The sequence below is a fragment of the Mastigoproctus giganteus genome, chromosome 13 (assembly GCF_048544385.1).
Source record: "Mastigoproctus giganteus isolate SK-2022 chromosome 13, ASM4854438v1, whole genome shotgun sequence".
In the NCBI taxonomy this organism is placed as follows: domain Eukaryota; kingdom Metazoa; phylum Arthropoda; class Arachnida; order Uropygi; family Thelyphonidae; genus Mastigoproctus; species Mastigoproctus giganteus.
The window spans coordinates 157,662,550-157,689,003 of NC_143587.1; the positions used below are offsets into that span (position 1 = coordinate 157,662,550).

The 26,454-nt window shown below is 40.3% G+C and overlaps 1 protein-coding gene across 2 annotated transcripts in view; it reads right to left on the reverse strand.

Moving 5' to 3' along the window:
- The window catches only part of LOC150076548 (beta-1,3-glucosyltransferase), a 377,468-nt gene that overhangs the window by 293,482 nt on the left and 57,532 nt on the right, over window positions 1–26,454 (reverse strand). For both annotated transcript variants that reach the window (XM_090387063.1, XM_090387062.1), the window contains exon 2: window positions 16,313–16,366. In XM_090387063.1, coding sequence (XP_090243189.1) covers window positions 16,313–16,366 — 54 coding nt within the window. The remainder of the gene's footprint in view (window positions 1–16,312; window positions 16,367–26,454) is intronic.

Below are 26,454 nucleotides of genomic sequence, written 5' to 3' on the forward strand. Positions count from 1 at the left end.
TAAAGAACGCCTTGCTGTTTTTCTTTGCATCCCTTGCCAAAGAATTCTCATAATCTGCCTTCGCCTTCCTAACCTCCTTTGTTACTTGGTTACAGATCAACTTATATCTATCATAGGCTTCTGTGTCACATGTTAATTTATGTATCCCATGCATTTTTCTTCTCTGCCATATGTCTCATTAGTTCATCTGACATCCATTTAGGCCTGAACCTTGAACAATATTTCTTAATTGGTATGTAAAGCCTAGTAGCTTCCAAGATAAGTTCTTTAAATGCTTCCCATTTTGAGTTAAGAATGCTTTCCATTTAGTTAAGAAACACATAAAATCTAAGGAAGTGCATCCAGTTGACATGGGTGAACAGTGCAATACTGAGTCAGTTTGGTGTGACATAATCACTGGGAAAACAAAATTGAGAGTAGGAGTGTGTTATAGGACAAAGGACTCTGATGAACATTGAACAACTGTACAGAGATATAGAGTAGGCCAGTAAATCAGATTGTCTTATAATAGGGGATTTTAAGTTCCTATATATATATAGACTGGAAATTGTGGTTTGTCACTCGCACACTAGCAAGACTTCTGTGGCATTATTGGATGACTGTTTTCTACAGCAGCATGTTCGAGAGGCAACTAGAGGGAGTAATACTCTTAATCTGATTATCAGCAGTGATAATTCATGTATTAAGAATCTGCAGATAAAGGAACCACTAGGTGGAAGTGATCACAGTGTACTGATGTGGGATTTACTCAAAGGTGTAACTACCATGAGGAGTAGAGGGAAGGGTTTTTGCTCTCGTAGAGGTGACACATTGGTCTCAGACAGTTTTTAAATTCTATACAGTTGGATCAACCAATGATGTTTCCAACAGCAAATTCTAAATTGGAAGCATTCAAGGAAGTAATATTGGAAGCTACTAGGCTTTTTTGTTCCAACTAAGAAATACACTTCAAGGTTTAGGCATAAATGGATGTCAGATGAACTAATGACACTCGTGGCAGAGAAAAAAAAATGCATGGCATGCCTATAAATTATCAGGAGCCTATGGCAGATATAAGCTAGTCTGTAATCAAGTGCAACTGTGAAATGTTTGTGTTCTGCAACAGGACGATGTTGCAGAAAGGTCTAGCCAAGGAAGATGTCTTTGTGTGTGTGCTAAGTGCCTAGACTGCCAAGAAATTAGGTGCCAACTTAGCATTCTCATGGGCATCTATGAGAGTTTGAGGTGTAGGGTAGATGCCCTTAAATAAATTAATATGAGGACCCATCAAGCACTCAGCTGTCCAGCTCAGTGATAGAGCGCGCTCCTGTGCATCAGACAGCACAGCAGCAATCTTATAGGGAGAATGCGCTGGTTCCATAGGAACTAGTTATTGTTGGTGACTCTATTGTCAGGGAGACGGGGAATATATTGTGCAAAAAGGATAGGTGGAACAGGACCGGGGTATGTCTGCCAGGAGGAAAAGCTGATGACATTGTAAAGTAGATATCAACTATTAAGGGCACAAAAGATGATACTGTTGTACACGTTGGCACTAATGACCTTAAGAGTAAGAGATCTGCAAATTTACTTAACAAGTACAGGTCAATGTTGAAAAAAAGTCGCGAGTTAGGGTTATATCTTATCTTATCTTATTATTATTATTAGCTATATGGTGCAAGGAAGCCTGAGGCTTATGCTGCACCAGCCAAAAAAAAAAAAAAATTCCCGAGTTACCTTGAGAGAGAGAGAGAGAGAGTCAAAATGGAATCACTAAGGAGAAGAATGATGATATACAGCTCAGGACCATGGATGTGACAAGCCCATACTCCCAGATGTGAGCCCCTGGGGTTATTTTTCTACAAAAGAAGTGGCAATGTATTGAATCATTTGGAATCATGCTTAATATAAAAAAAATATTAAAAAATAATAAATAAATAAAAAAATTAAATGTTTATTGCAACAAAAAAAAAAAAAAAAGTAAAGTAATGCTTAATTAAACGAATTTAAAATATGTACAATTTGAAGCGAAAGGTTATAGAGAAGAGATGTATGAATAAGAATACTGTACCATAATAATAATTTCTATCATTCTTGTACTGTATTATGAAATATTACAGGTAAGCTATTTAAGTTATTAAAAAAAAAGTGTAATATAATCATATTGAAGTATACAATGCAATAAACAATATTTTGAAGAATATTGGCGACTCCTGTTAATAATATAAAATAGATGTCTGTCACATAAGGACAAACTTTAATGGTTTCGCAGTCTGGGACAAATAAGCGCAAGCACATTGTGATAACTATTGACCTGTCTGTGATAGAATATTATATTTGAAGATGTCTGCAATTCTGCCCAGACATGACAGGAGGGAGTATACGATGGGAGCCTTGTAAATCAATTCGGCCCTGGAGAGATTGTTCAACGCTCGTGAGGTAGTTAACAGGAGAGACTGCTTCTACAAGGATGGGATACACTTATATAGAAAGGGTGCAAGAATATTTGCTGATGCTATCAAGGTAGCGTTGGGTGGGTGGGAAAACTGTTAATTTAGGGAGGAACACAAACTAAAAGATTAGCAGTGACTGCAGGCAGAAGCGAAAGTGATTCTTGCACTGCTTCTATTAGAATTAGCAACAGCCTGGAAAGCAAGGTCCTGGGGATTTCCAGGACTGCTGGGAGTCCCAGTGGAACAAGTAAATACATGGGCTGTGTTAAGGTAACTAAGAGTAGGAACAGGTGCATATATACGTGCATGTACACCAATGATAGAAGTATATTTAATAAATTTGATGAGTTTGAAGTGCTGGTCAAGACATCAAAGGCAGATATTGTTGAGATATAAGAGACATGGTGTCACACAGGTATAATTAAGGCGCCTCCGTAGCCAGGTGGGCAGGAGCAGCAGTGCGTCGCACACGCTTCTTGATTAGACCGGGGTTCGAGCCCGTGCCCACCAAATACGGAGGATGCGGAAAGGTCAGGGAATGACCACCGCATATCCCCGGAGAAATATGGCCTTAGTTGCTAATGCTCCTAAAAAAACAAATAACAAACAACAGCAACACAGGTATAAGCAGTGCAGAATTGGAATTTGGGGAGTACAATGTGTACAGAAAGGATTGACAGGAGAGGAACAGAGAAGGGGTTATATTGTTAGTTAAGAAACACATAAAATCTCTGTAAGTGCATACAATTGACATTGGTGGACAATGCAATGTTGAGTCAGTGTGGTGTGACATAAGCACTGTGAGAGGGAAAATGAGAGTAGGTGTGTGTGTGTTATAGGCCTAATCTGATGAGTATAATGAGCAATTGTGCAGAGAAATAGAGTGGGCCAGTAAATCAGAATGTCTTATAATGGGGGATTTTAACTTTCCAGATATTGATTGGAACTTGTGAGTTAGTCACACACACACACACACTAGCATGACTTTTGTGAATTTACTGGATTACTGTTTTCTACAGCAACATACTCAAGAGGCAACCAAAGGGAGTAATACTCTTGAACTGATTATCAGCAGTGATTATTCAATTAATAAGAATTTGCAGATAAAGGAAAGATAGATGTTCGGTGACAGTAATCAAAATGTACTGATTTGGGATTTACTTAAAGATGTAAATACCATCAAGGGAAAAGGGAAGGGCTTTTGCTTTTGAAAAGGTGACTACAGTGGTGTCAGACAGTTTTTAAATTCTATACAGTGTGATCAACTGAGGATGTTAGTAAGGGTGAAATCTACATGGGAAGCTTTCAGGGACTTAATCTTGGAGGCTACTAGGTTTTTCATACCAACTAAGAAATACTGTTCAAGGTTTAGGCCTAAATGGATGTCAGATGAATTAATGAGGCTTGTGGCAGAGAAGAAAAATGCATGGGATGCATATAAATTATCAGGCAACACAGATGCCTCTGGTAGAGGCATCTGTGTTGCATGATAAAGCTAGTCTGTAATCAAGTCACAAAGAAGGTTAGGCAGGGGAAGGTAGATTACCAGAAAACTTTGGAAAAGGATGCAAAGAAAAACAGCAAAAAGTTCTTTACTTATGTAAACTCTAGAAGGAGAGGGATGAATCAGACTGGTCCACTTAACATAGATGGTTTGACTACTGATGATCATGCTCAGGTAGCTGATAAACTGAAAGAGTATTTTCCAACTACATTCCCACATGAGCAGTTATTTTTTTCAAGGAGGGGAATGCCAGAAGTTGATCAAACTCTAACAGGGAGCTAAGTGATTTTGTAATAACTGAAAGCAAAGTGAAGGAGAAATTGTTGAAGTTAAACACAAGAAAGGCACCTCAGATGGATGGGATCTATCCAGTTATATTAAAGGAGGCGGCAAACAAAGTAAGCAAACCGTTAGCCATAATTATGAGAAGATCCTTGGACTCAGGGGAAGACCCTCGGTACTGGAAATGTGAAAATTTATCCCCAATTCCCAAAGGGGAATCTAAAGGTGACATGAGTAATTAGAGACAAATTAGTTTAACTTTGGTTCTGGAGAAAATAATGGAATCAGTGGTTAAAGGTGCATTGCAGGATCATCTCGATCAGCACGAGTTTGTTAAGGGAAAGTCTTGTCTCGGAAATTTGATTGAATACTATGATGTAGTTACAAAGGAACTGGATGCAAAAAATAATTTTGATAACATATACATGGATTTATGGAAAGCTTTTGACACTGTTGCACATGGAAGACTACTGTACAAACTGGAGCAGTATGATATTAAGGGTAAGTTGATACTATGGATAAAAGTGTGGTTGAGTGAGAGAAGAGAGAGAGTGGTAATCAATGGACACTGCTCTTCATAAAACAATCTAAACTTCATAAAACAATCTAAACGTGTGTTTTGCATCTACATTCACGCATGAGGAGTTATTCAGGAAGGAGAATGACGTAGGTAAAGTAAACATTGGCAGTGAGCTAGATGATTTTGTAATAACTGAGAGGAAAGTGGAGGAGAGATTGTTGAGGATAAACATAAAAAAGGCACCTGGGGTGGATGGGATCTATCCAGTTATATTAAAGGAGATAGCAAAGGAAGTAAGCAAACCCCTAGCCATAATTATGAGAGCTTCTTTGGACTCAGGGGAGGTACCCATAGACTGGAGATGTGCAAATGTAACCCCAATTCACAAAGGAGGATCAAAGGCTGACACAAGTAATTATAGACCTGTTAGTTTAACTTCTTTTCCAGGTAAATTAATGGAGGTACTGGTTAAAGAAGCACTGCAGGATCATCTACACAAGAATTCAGTTATAGCTCAGACGCAGCATGGTTTTGTTGAGGGCAGGTCTTGCCTGACCAATTTGATTGGATACTATGATGTAGTCACAAAAGAACTGGATGCAGGGAATAACTTTGATATTATATATTTGGATCTTAGAAAGGCTTTTGATACTGTTGCACATGGAAGACTGCTGCATAAATTGGAACAGTGTGGCATTGGAGGCAAATTGCTGCTATGGATAAGGGGATGGTTGAGTGGCAGAAGACAGAGAGTGGTAATCAATGGACACTGCTCAACGTGGACTAATGTTATTAGTGGAGTTCCTCAGGGTTCAGTGTTGTGTCCGTTGTTGTTTTCGGTGTTTATGAATGATATTGATGATGGTATATCAAGTTTAATGTCCAAGTGCAGATGATACAAAGGTTGGCAGGGTTGTTAAGGACACTACTGACGCTATGCTGCTGCAACAGGATCTGGAAAGGTTGAACAGATGGGCTGAGAGGTGGCAAATGAAGTTTAACATTGACAAATGTAAAGTACTACATATGGGAAACAGTAACCACAGAGCAACGTATCAACTCTGCGGTACTACACTGACAGTGGTGGAGAATGAAAAGGACCTGGGGGTAATTGTGCAGGCAGATATGAAGTTCTCTGAGCAGTGCAGACGAGCTGCAAGAGTAGCTCATGGTGTCTTGTCAATGATATACAGGAATTTTTCTAGCAGGGATAAGGAGGTGATTATTCCCTTGTATAAGGCAATGGTTAGGCCACATCTTGAGTATTGTATACAGGTCTGGAGGCCTCATTTCAAGAAGGATGTAGAGCTGCTGGAACGGGTACAGAGAAGGGCAACAAGATTAGTGAATGGAACAAAGGGTTGCTCTTACGAAGAAAGGCTTAAGTTTTGCAAATTACAGTCTGGAGACTAGGCACCGGCGAGGTGATCTGATAGAGGTGTATAAGGCTTTGAATGGTTTGAGCATGCTCAATGCCAATGGGATTCTTAATCTTGCTCAGAATAATCACCTCAGAGGGCATAAATTCAAATTGAGGAAGGACGGATTTCCGATAGATGTGCGGAAATTTGCCTTTGGCCAGCGGGTGGTTGGTTGGTGGAACCGACTTCCATCACTTGTTGTTGAAGTTGATAGCCTAAACAAATTTAAGGCTCAACTGGACAGGTATTTCGAACGAACGGAGGGGTGAAATGGGAGTGGTGTGTTTTTTTGTTTTTTTTTGGCTGATGCTGAATAAGCTTGCTTTCTTGCATCATTATGCCTCTACTAATGCTAATGCTAATGCTAAACTAATGTAATTAGTGGAGTCCTCCAGGGTTCGGTGTTGGGCCCACTGTTGTTTTATATATTTATCAATGCTATTGATGAAGGTATATTAGACTTAATGTCGAAGTTTGCAGATGATATAAAGTGTGTGCTACTACAACATGATCTAGAAAATTTGACATTGACAAATGCAAAGAACTGCATATAGGTAGAAGTAACCTCAGAGAAACGTACCACTGTGTGGTACTACACTCAGGGTGGCAGAAAATGAAAAACACTTGGGAGTAATTGTGCAGTCAGATATGAGATTTTCTGAACAATACAGACAGGCTGCCAGAGCAAGTCATTGGGTATTGTCAATGATATACAAGAATTTTGCTAGTATGGAAAAGGAGGTGATTATTCCGTTGTACAGGGCAATGGTCAAGCCATGCCTTGAGTACTACATATAGGTCTGTAGGCCTCATTTTAGGATGTTGTTGTTTGGTTTTTAGGAGCATTAACAACTAAGGCCATATTGCTCCAGGGATATGCGGTGGTCATTCTCTGACCTTTCCACATCCTCCATATTTGGTGTTCACGGGCTCGAACCCCAGTCTAATCAAGAAGCGTGTGTTATGCACTGCTGCTCCTGCCCACCTGGCTACAGAGGTGCCTCATTTTCAGAAGGGTGTAAAGTTACTTGAGAGTGTACAGAGAAGGGCAACAAGGTTGGTGAGGGGAACGAAGGGGGTCCTCTTACCAAGGAAGGCTTAAGTTCTGCAAATTGCAGTGGCTGGAGACTAGGCACCTGCGAGGTGATCTGATTGAGGTGTATAAAGCCTTGAATGGGTTGAGCACACTGAATTCTGATGGGATTCTTTCTCTTGCTCAGATTACAAACCTGAGGAGGCATAAATTCAAAATGAGGAAAAACACGTGTAGAATAGATGTGTGGAAATTTGCCTTTAGCCAGTGGGTGGAGGAAGTGGACAAACTTTTAGAAGGAATGGATGTGTAAAATGGTTTTTTTTTTTTTTTTTTTTTGGCTGATGCAACATAAGTTCATAAGCTTGTTTCTTGCATCTAATGCCTCCATTACTATTATTATTACAAGTTCCAGTCAATATCTGGAAAGTTCAAATTCCCCATTTTAAGAAATTCTGATTTACAGTCCCCCTCTATTTCTCTGTAACCAATGTTCACTGTACCCAATGGAGTCATTAGGCCTACAACACAATACTACTCTTGTTTTTGCTTTTCCAGTGCTTTTGCACTGGCTACCCACATCAACTAGATGCACTACCTTAGATGTATGCTTTTTAAATAGGAGCAACCCCCCCCCATCCTGTCTGTCCTTTCTCTGTTTCAATGGAAATCTCCATGAAGATCTTCTTCCTTGCTCGCCCATGCATTCTTAGAATCAGGATGTTAGTTTCATTTCCCTGTGTCTGGATGCCACTGATGCCCAACCGGATGTGGGATGCTGATGTCCCCTTCTTGAGGGTGTAGGATATCGATGTTCATGTGGCAACCTCGTGGTCTTTAACCATAACCTTTATTTCCCTCTTCCCCAGGGGAGGTGGCCTCCGAGATCCCCCTTTCCCAACTACCCTCTTTTCAAATCCCTAAGGTGGATGTTTCCACCTACATTCACCTCTTTAGTTCTACTTCTTACCTTACCTCCACTCTATTTGCAACTCATTTTCATTACTACAGGGATCCCTTTTCCTATATCTTTACTCCCCCATAGGTGGACCCCAAATCCCACTTTTGCCTGGTGCCTAGCCCACCATCACTTTAACTCCTCCCCTCTGGGGCAAGATGGGCTTCCTACTCCAGAGATTTGCCCAACTGACATGCCTAGTGGCCACCTTTGCTACTACTCCCACTGTTCTCTCTCTCTCTCTCTCTCTTTTATCCTCTATTCACACTATTTTCCCCATTTTCTTTTCTTCATTTTTATTTTTTCTTGGCTTTCCTTGAGAAGGCCAGGTGACCTCAGGGTTTGCCCCATCAGAGTCTATTTCTTTCTACTGACCCATCCCGCCATCCCGTGGTGAAGGACAGTAACTAGGGGTTCATGGTTTCCACACAGATTGGGGGAACCTCGGTGCCACTAGTCAAACTACAATATACACTATATCCTTTCTCTATACATTGTACTTCCCATATTCAAATTCTGCATCCCTTATATCTGAATGACACCACATCTCTGAGATCCAAACAATGTCTGCATTTGGTGTCTTCACCAACACTTCAAATTCATCAAATTTATTTACAATACTCCTAGCACTGGTGTACATGCAAGTATACATGCAACTGTTCTTACTCATAGTTACCCTAACACAGCCCATGTATTTACCTGTTTCATGATGACCCCCAGCGACACTTGAAATCCCCAGCACCTTGCTTTCAACACTGCTCATTCCAATAAAAGCAGTGCAAGAATCACTTTCACCACTGCCTGTGGCTATTAGTCTGTATATCCTACCAGGCTAGCAGTTTTCCCGACCCACCTAATGCCTCAATAATTTGAGACATCCCAAATTTCATTAAAATTATCACAGCAGAAATTCATTTATTATTTTTTTGTCCATCAACATGTAATAACTTTATTCCTGTGGATGGATTTTCATCCAGAGGAATAAAATTTTCATGGAGGAGTAGGATGGCTGTTTACCATCTTACTCCTCCAGGTGCACCAGGATATGCTGCTCCCACATCACTATTGCACTATCTATTAAATACTGACAACAGTGCAACATCTATTACACAGATGTTGCTTTATCCTCTTATATCTTCTTGTATGATAATAATATTATCTGAATATCAGTACAGTCTTTTGGTTGTGTTCAGCTTGGAAAAAAAATTTAAGTTTGCAATAATTTATAATAATTAATACATCTTAAGTTTGCAATATTTATAATAATTAATAAATCTTAAGTTTGCAATTTATAATTTATTATAAATATAATAATTTATAATTTTTTCCCTTTCATCATTTTTCCATCACAGAAAAATAATTGTTGGAGTTTATGCACTTACCCTTCTTTACACTCTGTAGGAGTGTCATTGGCAGGTGCATAAACTCCAACAATTATTTTTCTGTGATGAAAAATGATGAAAGGGAAAAAAATATAAATTATTATATTTATAATAAATTACAAATTGCAAACTTAAAAACTGAGAGAAGTAATAGAAAAAATACCATGCTCTAGAGAAATCTTTTTGATGGGAGACCTGAATTCAAGAGTTGGACAGGCTGAAGATAGTTTTTTTTTTTTTTTTTTTTGTTAGTTGTTGGTGCATCGGCTTCTGTGGCCATAATGCATCTCCCAAAGGTTTTTCATTTTGTACTCTGATCCAAGCCCGAGGTGGGATTCAAACCTGCAACCTTTGAGTTGCCAGGCAGGCGCTTTACCCACCCGGCTAGCCTGGTCGGTCAGCACTGAAGATAGTAAAGTCATAGAAAGATTTCGCGAAAATGAAAAGAATGACAATGGAGAGTTAGTTTAGCATTAGCATTAGTAGAGGCATATGATGCAAGAAAGCAAGCTTATTCAGCATCAGCCAAAAAAAAAAAAAAAAAAAAAAACCCTCTCCCATTTCACCCCTCCGTTCGTTCGAAATACCTGTCCAGTTGAGCTTTAAATTTGTTTAGGCTATCAACTTCAACAACAAGTGATGGAAGTCGGTTCCACCAACCAACCACCCGCTGGCCAAAGGCAAATTTCCGCACATCTATCCGACATCCGTCCTTCCTCAATTTGAATTTATGCCCTCTGAGGTGATTATTCTGAGAAAGATGAAGAATCCCATTGGCATTGAGCATGCTCAAACCATTCAAAACCTTATACACCTCTATCAGATCACCTCGCCGGTGCCTAGTCTCCAGACTCTGTAATTTGCAAAACTTAAGCCTTTCTTCGTAAGAGCAACCCTTTGTTCCATTTACTAATCTTGTTGCCCTTCTCTGTACCCGTTCCAGCAGCTCTACATCCTTCTTGAAATGAGGCCTCCAGACCTGTATACAGTACTCAAGATGTGGCCTAACCATTGTCTTATACAAGGGAATAATCACCTCCTTATCCCTGCTAGAAAAATTCCTGTATATCATTGACAAGACACCATGAGCTACTCTTGCAGCTCGTCTGCACTGCTCAGAGAACTTCATATCAGCCTGCACAATTACCCCCAGGTCCTTTTCATTCTCCACCACTGTCAGTGTAGTACCGCAGAGTTGATACATTGCTCTGGGGTTACGGTTACCCATATGTAGTACTTTACATTTGTCAATGTTAAACTTCATTTGCCACCTCTCAGCCCATCTGTTCAACCTTTCCAGATCCTGTTGCAGCAGCATAGCGTCAGTAGTGTCCTTAACGACCCTGCCAACCTTTGTATCATCTGCAAACTTAGACATTAAACTTGATATCCCATCATCAATATCATTCATAAACACCGAAAACAACAATGGACCCAACACTGAACCTTGAGGAACTCCACTAATAACATTAGTCCACGTTGAGCAGTGTCCATTGATTACCACTCTCTGTCTTCTGCCACTCAACCATCCCCTTATCCATAGCAGCAATTTGCCTCCAATGCCACACTGCTCCAATTTGTGCAGCAGTCTTCCATGTGCAACAGTATCAAAAGCCTTTCTAAGATCCAAATATATAATATCAAAGTTATTCACTGCATCCAGTTCTTTTGTGACTACATCATAGTATCCAATCAAATTGGTCAGGCAAGACCTGGCCTTAACAAAACCATGCTGCGTCTCAGCTATAACTGAATTCTTGTCTAGATGATCCTGCAGTGCTTCTTTAACCAGTGCCTCCATTAATTTACCTGGAACAGAAGTTAAACTAACAGGTCTATAATTACTTGTGTCAGCCTTTGATCCTCCTTTGTGAATTGGGGTTACATTTGCACATCTCCAGTCTATGGGTACCTCCCCTGAGTCCAAAGAAGCTCTCATAATTATGGCTAGGGATTTGCATACTTCCTTTGCTGCCTCCTTTAATATAACTGGATAGATCCCATCCACCCCAGGTGCCTTTTTTATGTTTATCCTCAACAATCTCTCCTCCACTTTCCTCTCAGTTATTACAAAATCATCCAGCTCACTGCCAATGTTTACTTTACCTACATCATTCTCCTTCCTGAATAACTCCTCATGCGTGAATGTAGATGCAAAATACTCGTTTAGATTGTTAGCCACCTGAGCAGGATCCTCAACTGTTGAACCATCAATATCCAGTGGACCAATCTGATTCATCCCTTTCCTTCTCGAGTTCAAGTATGTAAAGAACTCCTTTCTGTTTTTCTTTGCATCCTTTGCCAAGGATTTTTCGTAGTCTGCCTTTGCCTGCCTAATCTCCTTTGTGACTTGGTTACAGACCAACTTATATCTATCATAGGCTTCCATGTCACCCATTAATTTGTATGTATCCCATGCATTTTTCTTCTCTGCCACATATCTCATTAGTCCATCTGACAACCATTTAGGCCTAAACCTTGAACAATATTTCTTAGTTGGTATGTAAAGCCTGGTAGCCACCAAGATTAGTTCCTTGAATGCTTCCCATTTTGAGTTTGCTGTTGGTAACATCATCAGTTGGTCCCACTGTATAGAATTTAAATACTGTCTCAGACCATCATAGTCGCCTTTACGAAAACAAAAACCCTTCCCTTTACCTCTGATGGTAGTTACCTCCTTGAGTAAATCCCACTTCAACACACTGTGATCACTGCCACCTAGTGGTTCATTTATCTGCAGTTTGTTTGTGTTAGGGTTTAATGGTGCATGGACTATGTTGATCATAATGTGTCAACAATGGAGAGAGATTAATTGAATTGTGTGAACAACTGAAGATTGGTAATACTTTTTTCTAACACCAAGAGATACATAAATATACATGGATACAAGAAACAAGGAAACTGAAATCGAAGATAGACTTCGTAATTTTTAAACAGCAAAATACAATCCAGGTTAAAAATGTTAGAGTTCAAAGAGGAGCAAACTGCAGATCTAATCACTTTCTGGTGAAAGGCCACATTGGCGTTTCAGTGGATCTACCAAAAAAGGAAAGGAAAGGAAAGGAAACAATTACAAATCCAAAAATTAACGAAGTATTGTGGATCTCTACAAAAGAAAACTGAACCACAAATTAGATGACAGCTACGTAAAGAATACAAATGACATTTATGAGCACTTAAAAACAAACAGTAACGAAGATCACGGAAGAATTGGGCAGAATGGATAAAAAGACACAAGTACCTGGACGAATTCAGAGTTAAAAGAATTAATAAAGGAAAAAAAAAGATGCATACCTCAGACGGCTTAGTTCTAAAAGTGATGAACATAAGAGCATCTATAGGGAGAAAAATAAAGATGTAAGGACTAAAATTGACAAAAAATAGAACCTGCTATAATTTTTTAGTGTTTCTCACCAACCATTGAAGTAAAAACGAATGGTTGGTGAGAAACACTAAAAAATTATAGTATGAATATACCCAACCCCAGAGGCCTATTTGAAGAAATAGAACCTGTGTGGAAGTAAACAGCAAGATAGGATGTGAGAGACCTGCTGCAGTGGGGAAGGTGCTGAAGACCTTGCAACAGTTTCATAAACAAAAGGCTAATCTGGGTGTAATAAAATTAGAACAATGGTACAGACATCATGAAGAACCACTAAGTGAAAACAGAGAGAAATTTAGAGATAATGAAGTAGAAACTTCCTGGAGAAGTAAGTTGTTGTTTGGTTTTTAAGAGCATTAGCAACTAAGACCATATTGCTCCAGAAATATGTGGTGGTCATTCCCTGACCTTTCTGCATCCTCCGTATTTGGTGGCGACGGGCTCTAACCCCCGGTCTAATCAAGAAGTGTGTGCTATGCACTGCTGCTCCTTCCCACCTGGCTATAGAGGCGCCTAGGGAGAAGTAAGGATTAGCTTTGAGGAAGTAGAAGCAAAAAAGGGAAAAATGGAAAGGCATCTGGACCTAGATGAGTGAACATGGAGCTACTAAAATACTGAGGAGGGAAAATCATTTCCACTGCTCACAAGACTATTTAACAAAATATGTAAAGTTTGTTTGTTTGTTATTTGGTTTTTAGGAGCATTAGCAACTAAGGCCATATTGCTCCGGGATATGCGGTGGTCATTTCCTGACCTTTCCGCATCCTCTGTATTTGGTGGTGGTGGGCTCGAACCCCGGTCTAATCAAGAAGCGTGTGCTACGCACTGCTGCTCCTTCCCACCTGGCTACGGAGGCGCCTAAAAAATATGTAAAGGAGAAGAAATATTATCAGAGATGACACTAGGATACATCACTTCTGTGTTTAAGAAAGAGGATAGAAAAATTGCTCAAATTACAGAGGAATCTGTGTTTTAAACCCAATTGCAAAGCTTTTTAGTGGGATACTGAAAACTAAACTAGGTTTAGTTAGAAAAAATAAGGATTTCGGAGGAGCAGTGTGGATTTACAGCTGGACGGTCCTGTATTGACAATTTATTCAGTCAAGCAGATTCTGGAAAAATGCCAAGCTACTGAAAAGGATATAGGATTACAGTTTATTGACTTAGAGAAAGCTTATGATAGTGTCCCAAGAAAGATGCTGTGGAGTGCAATGGAAAAAATATCAATACAACAACCACTGATTGGCATAATTAGAAAAATGTACAAAAATAACATGCTGCATTAAAATTGGGTCAGAAATATCAAGGAAATTCAAAACATCAAAGGCTTGTTACAGGGGTGCTGTTTATCCTCCACGTTATTCAAGTTATACCTGGAAGTGAATCTGGAGGCTTGGTCCCAAAGATGAAGACCAATGGGATTATGTGTGGCTCTAAACATCTACCTTTCAAATCTTTTGTTTGCAGATGACCAAGTACTGATTGCGCAGGATGCCTACTATAAGTGCAGAAAGCTATTGGAACAATATAGATAATGGCATTTGACAATAAATTTCAATAAGACAGAATGTATGAATTCAACAGTGGACATTCTGAGTGTAAATAGAGCACAGATAAAGAATGTGAAGCAGTTTAAATATATAGGAGCTACTGCGCAGATGAATAGTTCATCTGAAGGTTGCAAGAAGAATTAATGAGGGAAGAAAAGTCTTGGGAATGTTGAATCCAATATTATGGAGCAATAATATTCTCCCAAAAACCAAACAATTAATATATAATGCAATATTTCAGAGTATCCTACTATATGGATCTGAGATTTGGACTATAAAGGAAAGGCAAAGGAAGAAATTGCTAGCTGTCGAGATGGATTTTTGGAGAAGATCAACCCAAAGATCTAAATTATAAATAATTAAATAATTAAAAAACCAATTTAACACAATTCAAATCAATTTAAAACAATTAAAAATCAAATTAACGCAATTAAAAGAATCTAATAAAAATATTCAAAACGATTTTCCTATTATTATTTTACAAATAAACTTTAAATATAAAGTTTAATAAAAAAAATCAACATACCAAGCTTTAAATTATTCTATAATACACCGATGAACAAAACATTATGACCAGTGAGTCGTTATGAAAATCAAAGCAACTGCTAGTGAACTACGACACATGCGTGGGTCAGGACATGGTACAAAAAACACCTGATACTGAGCTCCGTTAATCAGTGTTACTCTTGTTCTTCAGATGGGAAAGGCAGCGAACTTAAGAGAATTTGACAAAAGCCAAATTGTAATGGCCAGACGACTGGGTCAGAGCATATCTGAAATGGCACGGCTGGTGGGATGCTCATGGTCAGCCGATTGTTAGTACCTACTGAAAGTGGTCCAAGGAGAGAAAACCCACGAACCGTCGGTGAGGTGTTGGACAACCACGGCTCATCGATGCTCAAGATGAGGGAAGGCTCTTCCGGATGGTACATGGCAACAGAAGGGCGACTGTGGTGCAACTTGCCGGTAATTGGAATGCTGGTGACGGGAGTAATGAGTCACAACACACACACAGTACATCGAACCCTGATGAAAATTGGGGCTGTGTAGCTGCAGGCTGCTCCGAGTGCCCATGCTAACCACGGTTCACCGGTAACAGTGCCTACAATGGGCACACAACCATCGAAACTCGATCTTGAGTGATTGGAAGAAGGTCGTCTGGTCCGATGAATCACGTTTCCTGTTGCACCATGTGAACGGGTTCGTGTACATTGTTTACCTGGGGGAGTGATGGCGCCTGGATGCACCGTGGTATGAAAATAAGCTGGTGGTGGTGGCGGTGCAGGGACACCCTGGATCCAGTCATGCATGTGCCAGGCACTCCGACATCTACCACCTACCTAAACATCATTACTGACCAGGTACACCCATTCATGGCAACGGTCTTCTCCTCTAGCAGTGCAGCCTTTCATCAGGATAATGCGCCATGCCACACTGCCCAGATTGTTCGAGACTGGTTTGTGAAACATGAGGAAAACTTCCAGGTATTGCCCTAAACTTCCAAATTCCCCAGACATCAATCCCATCAAGCATCTGTGGTTTGTGTTGGAACAGCAAATCCGATCTGCAGCATCTCAACCACAGACCTTACAGATGTTAAAGGATCTGCTGGTTACGTGTTGGTACCAGATACCACAAGACACATTTAGAAATCTTATAGTGTCCATGCCTCGCCAGGTACGAGTTGTTTTGGCTGCATGTCTGGGAGGACCAACATGCTATCATATTAAGTAGGTGGTCATAATGTTTTGGCTCATAGGTGTATACTAAGTTATAATGGGTTGCCACTGATTATTATTTTTTAATTTTTTGAATGTCCTTGCAAAACAGTTGTAATGAAAAGCTTACCTGACACTTTCTCCTCACAGCAGGTAGCAAAGATTAGAGTACACAGACACAGCACTGCAACATTAATAATAATAATTATCAAAATAAATAATTAATGCTCAGTAATAATAAAATAACTTTATTCAGCTATCTGAAAGTAGATTGATGCACAATTTTCTCCACATATGGAAATTTTATTCCATAACAGCTTAAAAAAATGAAGGTGATCTTGAATATCTGAACACAACTAAACATGTCAGCCCTTAATTTGAGGTTTTCCTTGATACTGAAGAAAGACTCAAATTAAAGCTGACATTTTGGGAAAAATATTTATCCAGAATGTTTCACTGTTGCAGCAAAACCTTAAGCATTACCTTTTTCATAAGTGCAGCAGAGAAAGATTCACAAAAAAACATTTCAAAACTTTTGCAGGCTTAGGTTATTTTTACTGTTAAACATGCTCAACAATCGCTGTTAACATGGTTTCTAAATGGAAAAGCATTCTTTTTAAACCTTTTATCCTAGTAATTCTTTCCAATTTGCAGATATCTGTTATGATTATCTCAAGTTCTGGTCCTTGAGTTTGTCATAAGCATTCTCTCAAGCTAGGTCTTGATATTCAGGTGACATTTGTGAATCAAGTGGATGGAATTTCAGTGAAGTCTGGATATTCTGCAACATCCAAATCCTCTGCTTGTACCTTGACAGAGTGTGACCGGTGGTAACCCTGGGTATCCCCCCCTGCATGCAAGTCTCAAAAAACTGAACCCAATACACTGGAAGTGACCACAAGGTGAAAATCAAAGTAAGCAGAGGTCACGATATAGCATCCACAATACACAGAAGAACGCTACCCTTATGTGTCACCAGACAATACCAGATAATGCTAATTCAACTGGTGCAGTACAACCATTTTGCTTACTGGAGGCTTCAAATGGGAAAACCCATATTTAGTCTCCAGAGCAAAGCTCTGCCAAATCTCACCTCTTCAATCGTGCAGTAAAACGGATGTCCTTTGAGGTTATAATCAGCATTGTGATAAGATCCAATCTTCCTTACATTTCAATGGTTCAGCTCTAAAATGGTGTTTGCAGGACAGCCGCTATATCAAACTGGAGTCACTGGACAAAACCGACTGATTAATCTCTAATTAATCAACTAATAACAGTTGTGCTACTTGATAGTGGCGCCTCCGTAGCCAGGTGGGAAGGAGCAGCAGTGCGTAGTACATGCTTCTTGATTAGACCAGGGTTCGAGCCCGTCACCACCAAATACGAAGGATGCGGAAAGGTCAGGGGATAACCACCACATATCCCGGAGCAATATGGCCTCAGTTGCTAATGCTCCTAAAAACCAAACAACAAACAAACAAACAACCTACTTGATAGCTTTGCTGTAGAAGTTTTCAGGATACCAAATTGTATTCAAAAATACTCATTTGTTGCTGAGTTATGAATTTTTGTAAATTTCAAGGTCACAGTAATTCTATCGAGTCAGCAATTTGGATTTATCCATGAGATAAAAAACTACAGCAGGGCCACTTCCTTGTTCAGTGATAACTAGCTGTTCATGTGGTGAACAAAGTGGAATCAGAATGGAAAGTATTCAAAGACTGTATAGTAGGATTGACAGAGAAGGTTTGTGGAAGTACAAGCAATAGAAGGAGATGGAAAGAACAAGCAATAGAAGAAGATGGAAAGAAACCCCATGGTGGAATGATAAGGTGAGAGAGGCTGTGAAAATCAAGAATAATGCATTCAGGACCTACTTTCAGAACAGAAATGACGAGAATAAAGAGAGATATGAAACCGTGAAGAGAGAGGCCAAGAGGATAGTTAACGAGGAAAGAAGACTGTGGTTGGAAGAATGGAGTTAAACTCTACGACAAGATATCGACGGTAATAAAAAGACGCTGTATGGTATGGTGAGGAAAAGGAGATGTGGTGAACAGAGCAAATGCTTGATGGATGAGAATGAGAACCTAATAACCAAGGACAAAGAGATAACAGGAACAGGGAAGAATCAAGGGATGGAATTACTGGAGCGTGTCCTGCACGTTCAACAGATTTTGAAAATCTGTTGAACGTGCAGGATAGCCAGCAAAAAGGAAAAAGGCAGGTTAATCATAAAAGAGAGGATGAAAGTGAAGATACGGAGAGAGAGCAGACAGACTAGACGTGGAATGATATAGTGCAGGCATGGAAATACATCGACAGGTAAGTCTGCTGGTATGGATGAGATAAATGGAGAAATGCTGAAGGCTACAGGCAAGGCAGGGATAGCATGGACATACAGACTGTTCTGTAATATCTGGAATGTGAGACAGGTGCCGAAGGACTGGAAAGAAGGTTTGATCATCCTGTTGTTCAAGAAGGGGAACAGGAAAAGTGTTCCAATTATAGAGGCATCACACTGACATTACATGTGAGTAAGCTGTATGAGAGAGTGTTAGAGCGGAAGATAAGAGGAACGATTGAAAATAGTACTGCCGAGGAACATTACAGCTTTCGGCCTGGCAGATCGATGGTGGATCTACTTTTCTGCATCAGGCAGCTGATGGAAAAGTGTTATGAACACAATAAAGAATTATGGATGGTATTTTTGGATATAAAGAAAGCGTTTGATGCCATAAAGAGAGAGAAAGTGTGGGATGTTTTGAGAAACTTGGGGATAGAGGGGCATCTTGTTATGTCAAGGAGAGAATTGAGAATATGTGCACCAATACAGCGAGAAAAGTAAGAACAGTGGTGGGGTTGATGGAGAGCTTCGAAATATCATCAGGTTTGAGGCAAGGAGGCGTCCTGTTACCACTAATGTTCATAGCTGTCATGAATGATGTACAATGTAGACTGGTGGAACAACTTGGACAGGACCAGATGAAAGTCATGCTGTTCACAGATGACCTCTGCATACGGGCAGAGCAGCAGGGAACAAGTGCAACGGCAAGTTGATATATGGACTAGTATGGCCTATGAATTTGGACTGGTTTTCAGTCAGGAGAAGAGTGAAGTAATAATTCTAAAGAGGAGTGGCAAGCTTGACGAATACATTAGTATTAGCATTAGTAGAGGCATTTGATGCAAGAAAGCAAGCTTATGCAGCATCAGCCAAAAAAAAAAACTACTTCCACTTCACCCCTCTGTTCGTTCAAAATACCTGTCCAGCTGAGCCTTAAACTTATTTAGGCTATCAACTTCCACGACAAGGGATGGAAGTCTGTTCCACCAACCAACCACTCGCTGGCTAAAGGCAAATTTCCACACGTCTATCCTACATCTGTTTTCCTCAATTTGAATTTATGCCCTCTCAGGTGATTATTCTGAGCAAGAGGAAGAATCCCATCAGCATTGAGCATGCTCAAACCATTCAAGGCTTTATACACCTCTATCAGATCACCTCGCTGGTGCCTAGTCTCCAGACACTGTAATTTGCAAAACTTAAGCCTTTCTTCGTAAGAGCACCCCTTTGTTCCATTCACTAATCTTGTTGCCCTTCTCTGTACTCGTTCCAGCAGCTCTACACCCTTCTTGAAATGAGGCCTCCAGACCTGTATACAGTACTCTAGGTGTGGCCTGATCATTGCCTTATACAAGGGAATAATCACCTCCTTATCCCTGCTAGAAAAATTCCTATATATCATTGACAATACACCATGAGCTACTCTTGCAGCCGGTCTGCACTGCTCAGAGAGCTTCATATCTGCCTGCACAACCACCCCCAGGTCCCTTTCATTCTCTACCACTGTCAGTGTAGTACCACAGAGTTGATACGTTGCTCTGGGGTTGCTGTTTCCCATGTGTAGTACTTTACATTTGTCAATGTTAAACTTCATTTGCCACCTCTCAGCCCATCTGCTCAACCTTTCCAGATCCTGTTGCAGCAGCATAGTGTCAGTAGTGTCCTTGACAACCCTGCCTACCTTTGTATCGTCTGCAAACTTCGACATTAAGCTTGATATACCATCATCAATATCATTCATGAATACAGAAAACAATAATGGACCCAACACTGAGCCCTGAGGGACTCCACTAATAACATTAGTCCACGACGAGCAGTGTCCATTGATTACCACTCTCTGTCTTCTCCCCCTCAGCCAACCCTTTATCCACAGCAGCAATTTGCCTCCAATTTCACACTGCTCCAATTTGTGCAGCAGTCATCCATGTGCAACAGTATCAAAAGCCTTTCTAAGATCCAAGTATATAATATCAAAGTTATTCCCAACATCCAGTTCCTTTGTGACTGCATCATAGCATCCAATCAAATTGGTCAGGCGAGACTTCCCCTTAACAAAACCATGCTGTGTCCGAGCTATAACTGAAGTCTTGTCTAAATGATCCTGCAGTGCTTCTTTAACTAGTGCCTCCATTAATTTTCCTGTAACAGATGTTAAACTCACAGGTCTATAATTACTTGTGTCAGCCTTTGATCCTCCCTTGTGAATTGGGATCACATTTGCACATCTCCAGTCTGTGGGTACCTCCCCTGAGTCCAAGGAAGCTCTCATAATTATGGCTAAGGGTTTGCTTACTTCCTCTGCTGCCTCCTTTAATATAACTGGATAGATCCCATCCACCCCGGGTGCCTTTCTTGTGTTTATCTTCAACAATTTCTCCTCCACTTTACTCTCAGTTATTACAAGATTCTCTAGCTTACTGCTAGAGTTGAATACACCTCTGGCTTTCCCCTCGCTAAATAACTGCTCATGTGTGAATGTCGATGCAAAATATTCATTTAGTTTGTTAGCTACCTGAGCAGGATCATCAACAGTTGACCCATCGATATCAAGTGGACCAATCTGATTCATCCCCTTCCTTCTAGAGTTTACATAAGTAAAGAACTCTTTGCTGTTTTTCTTTGCATCCCTTGCCAAAGATTTCTCGTGATCTGCCCTCGCCTGCCTAACCTCCTTTGTAACTTGGTTACAGATCAACTTGTATCTATCATAGGCTTCTGTGTCATGTGTTAATTTGTATGTATCCCATGCATGTTTCTTCTCTGCCATATGCCTCATCAGTTCATCTGACATCCATTTAGGCCTAAACCTTGAACAATATTTCTTAGTTGGTATGTAAAGCCTAGTAGCTTCCAAGATAAGTTCTTTGAATGCTTCCCATTTGGCATTTGCTGTTGGTAACATCATCAGTTGGACCCACTGTATAGAATTTAAATACTGTCTCAGTCCATCGTAGTCGCCTTTACGAAAGCAATAACCCTTCCCTTTACCCCTTATGGTAGTTACCTCTTTGAGTAAATCCCACTTCAGCACACTGTGATCACTACCACCTAGTGGTTCATTTATCTGCAGATTCTTAATGCATGAAGAATCACTGCTGATAATCAAATCAAGAGTATTCCTCCCTCTAGTTGCCTCCCGCACATGCTGATGTAGAAAACAATCATCCAATAAATCCACAAAAGCCTTGCTAGTGTGTGAGTGACCAGCCCCCAAATTCCAGTCAATATAGTTCTTGTTGAAGATAAACACAACTTGTTGTTGAAGATAAACACAAGAAAGGCACCCGGGGTGGATGGGATCTATCCAGTTATATTGAAGGAGGCAGCAAAGGAAGTAAGCGAACCCTTAGCCATAATTATGAGAGCTTCCTTGGACTCAGGGGAGGTACCCATAGACTGGAGATGTGCAAATGTGACCCCAATTCACAAAGGAGGATCAAAGGCTGACACAAGTAATTATAGACCTGTGAGCTTAACTTCTGTTCCAGGAAAATTAATGGAGGCACTGGTTAAAGAAGCACTGCAGGATCATTTAGACAAGACTTCAGTTATAGCTCGGACACAGCATGGTTTTGTTAAGGGAAAGTCTTGCCTGACCAATTTGATTGGATACTATGATGCAGTCACAAAAGAACTGGATGCAGGGAATAGCTTTGATATTATATACTTGGATCTTAGAAAGGCTTTTGATACTGTTGCACATGGAAGACTGCTACAAAAATTGGAGGAGCAGTGTGACATTGGAGGCAAATTGCTGCTATGGATAAAGGGGTGGTTGAGGGGGAGAAGACAGAGAGTGGTAATCAATGGACACTGCTCATCGTGGACTAATGTTATTAGTGGAGTCCCTCAGGGCTCAGTGTTGGGTCCATTATTGTTTTCTGTATTTATAAATGATATTGATGATGGTATATCAAGCTTAATGTCCAAGTTTGCAGACGATACAAAGGTTGGCAGGGTTGTCAAGGCCACTACTGACACTATGCTGCTGCAACTGGATCTGGAAAGGTTGAGAAGATGGGCTGAGAGGTGGCAAATGAAGTTTAACATTGACAAATGTAAAGTACTACACATGGGAAACAGCAACCCCAGAGCAACGTATCAACTCTGTGATACTACACTGACAGTGGTAGAGAATGAAAGGGACTTGGGGGTGGTTGTGCAGGCAGATATGAAGTTCTCTGAGCAGTGCAGACGGGCTGCAAGAGTAGCTCATGGAGTATTGTCAATGATATACAGGAATTTTTCCAGCAGGGATAAGGAGGTGATTATTCCCTTGTATAAGGCAATGGTCAGGCCACACCTAGAGTACTGTATACAGGTCTGGAGGCCTCATTTCAAGAAAGATGTAGAGCTGCTGGAACGAGTACAGAGAAGGGCAACAAGATTAGTGAATGGAACAAAGGGTTGCTCTTACAAAGAAAGGCTTAAGTTTTGCAAATTACAGTGTCTGGAGACTAGGCACTGGCGAGGTGATCTGATAGAGGTGTATAAAGCCTTGAATGGTTTGAGCATGCTCAATGCTGATGGGATTCTTCCTCTAGCTCAGAATAATCACCTGAGAGGGCATAAATTCAAATTGAGGAAAGACAGATGTAGGATAGACGTGCGGAAATTTGCCTTTAGCCAGCGGGTGGTTGGTTGGTGGAACAGACTTCCATTCCTTGTAGTGGAAGTTGATAGCCTAAATAAGTTTAAGGCTCAGCTGGACAGGTATTTTGAACGAACAGAGGGGTGAATTGGAAGTGGGGTTTTTTTTTTTTTTTTTTTTGGCTGATGCTGCATAAGCTTGCTTTCTTGCATCAAATGCCTCTACTAATGCTAATATCTGGGAAATTAAAATCTCCCATTAAAAGACTCTCTGATTTACTGGCCCACTCTATTTCCCTGTACAGTTTCTTATTTTACTCATCAGAGTCATTAGGCCTATAGCACACTCCTACTCTCAATTTTGATCTCCCAATGCTTATGTCACAAAACAATGCTTATATTCCCCTTCCATTGTCACATTACAATGGAAGGGGAACAACTAAAAATGGTTAACAACTTCAAGTATCTAGGAAGCACCATTACAAAGACTGGAGTAATAGATGAAGAAATAAGTAGAGGGATACACTGAGTGGGGATTTCTATAGGCGGACAAGAGATCTGGAACAGGAACATACCACTAAGAAGGCTATATATCAGGCCTATTATGTACTAATTCTGACATATGCATCTGAAACTTGGACTATGAGGAAAAAGGATGAAAGCAGAATTCAGGGGGCAGAAATGAGATTTGTGAGGAGCATAGTTGGAAAGCCAAGACATGACAAAATCAAGAATGATATGATTAGGGAGAGAATTCCGGTTGAAAAACTCCCGAATAGGATTGAAAGGTCCAGTTTGAAATGGTTTGGACATGTCAAGAGGATGAAAGAGAGAGAGGCATTTGCCAAGAAGAAAGTTTGATTTACAATTAAGGGACAAAAGTTGTTGTTGTTATTTGGTTTTTAGGAGCATTAGCAACTAAGGCCATATTGCTCCGGGGATATGCGGTGGTCATTCCCTGACCTTTCCGAATCCTCCATATTTGGTGGTCACGGGCTCGAACCCCGGTCTAATCAAGAAGCGTGTGCTACGTACTGCCGCTCTTGCCCACCTGGCTACGGAGGTGCCAAGGGACAAAAGACCAACGGGGGAGACCAAGAAAGAGATAGCAGGACATGATAAAGACCGATGTCATTAAGAGAGGGGGCAATTTGAGTGAAATCAATGACGCAGAGACATACACGGACAGGGCATGGTGGCAAGGCTTCATACATCTACCTGTGGAATAGCGGAACGATGATATATGATGATGATGATGATGATGATAATCAACTAATGTACATTTATCTTGCTGCTTCTACTCTGACAGTTAGTGACTGTAGGGAGACTGAGTAGTGTGATACAAGGGGGCACTGTCAAGGCTAGCTATGTTATGTCAAGGAACTGGGTACATTCTTGCTGTGTATGTGTATACACCACATCCAAAACTTTCATTACTTAATAAAACATGCCCACCTCTTACTTTTCATTTATATACTGAATGTATAAATAGTCAAACTAACAGAACAAACTTATCTGCAAAAACATCTAAACCTCCCAAACATTTCCTCATTTGTTTCACAATTATATGTGTTCTCAGTTCCAATCTCAATGATGTCTGCTTCCACTTAAGTTTACGATTTTCCAATTTAATTACTTTTTCTTACAAGACCCCAAATATCAGTTGCTTCAATCACTGCTATCTCGGTTGTCCTATATATTCACTGTAAGATTTCATTTGCTCAAAAGGTAGTGCTTGTGCAAGTGACCTCACTGATTTCCCTGTAAAAGAATTACTAATTTGGAATATCCTCTTTTCAGTCTTAAAATCACTCTATCCAATTCTTTCAAATTCATCTATTGCCACTATCATTCTCCCAACTCCACTAAACTCTTTGACTTCTTTTATCTGAAACCCAACTTTCTCCAGTCCAACTTTCCTAACAGTGAGATAATTTTCCTTGGTGATTTTTAATGCTCATAACTCCAGCTGGGTTTGATTTTCTAGCCACACAGATCAAGACGCTGAGGCTTTTGCAATTACCAATGACCTTGTACAGTTCATTTACCTACCAGAATACCAACCAATCCTAACCACACACCCAATAAGAATCTGCAGATAAAGGAACCACTAGGTGGCAGTGATCACAGTGTGCGGAAGTGGGATTTATTCAAAGAGGTAACTACCATCAGGGGTAAAGGGAAGGATTTTCGCTTTTGCAAAGGCGACTACAGTGGACTGAGACAGTATTTAAATTCTATACGGTGGGACCAACTGATAATGTTACCAACAGCAAATTCAAAATGGGAGACATTCAAAGAATTAATCTTGGAAGCTACTAGGCTTTACATACCAAATAAGAAATATTGTTCAAGGTTTAGGCCTAAGTGGATGTCAGATGAACTAATGAGACATGTGGCAGAGAAGAAAAATGCATGGGATACATATAAATTAATGGGTGACATGGAAGCCTATGATAGATATAAGCTGGTCTGTACCCAAGTCACAAAGGAGATTAGGCAGGCAAAGACTGATTATGAGAAATCTTTGGCAAAGGATGCAAAGAAAAGCAGCAAAGAGTTCTTTACTTATGTAAACTCTAGAAGGAAAGGGATGAATCATATTGGTCCACTGGATATTGATGGTTCAACTGTTGATGATCCTGCTCAGGTGGCTAACAAACTAAATGAGCATTTAGTTTGTTAGCTATTCTATTTGTTAGTTATTCAGGGAGGGGAATGCCACAGGTGAATTAAACTCTGGCAGTGAGCTAGATGATTTTGTAATAACTAGAGGAAAGTGGAGGATAAATTGTTGAAGATAAACATAAAAAAGGCACCCGGGGTGGACGGGATCTATCCAGTTATATTAAAGGAGGCAGCAAAGTAAGCAAGCAAACCTTTAGCCATAATTATGAGAGCTTTCTTGGACTCAGGGGAGGTACCCATGGACTGGAGATGTTCAAATGTGACCCCAATTCACAAAGGAGGATCAAAGAGCGACACAAGTAATTGTAGACCTGTTAGTTTAATTTCTGTTCCAGGGAAATTAATGGAGGCACTGGTTAAAGAAGCATTGCAGGATCATGTAGACAAGACTTCAGTTATAGCTCTGACACAGCACGGTTTTGTTAAGGGGAAGTCTTGACTGACCAATTTGATTGGATACTATGATGTGGTCACAAAGGAACTGGATGCAGGGAATAACTTTGATATCATATATTTGACTCTTAGAAAGGTTTTTGATACTGTTGCACATGCAAGTTGCTGGGGATTTCCAGGACTGCTGGGAATAATAGTGAAACAAACAAGTGAATATATGGACTGTGTTAGGGTAACTAAAAGAAGGAACAGGT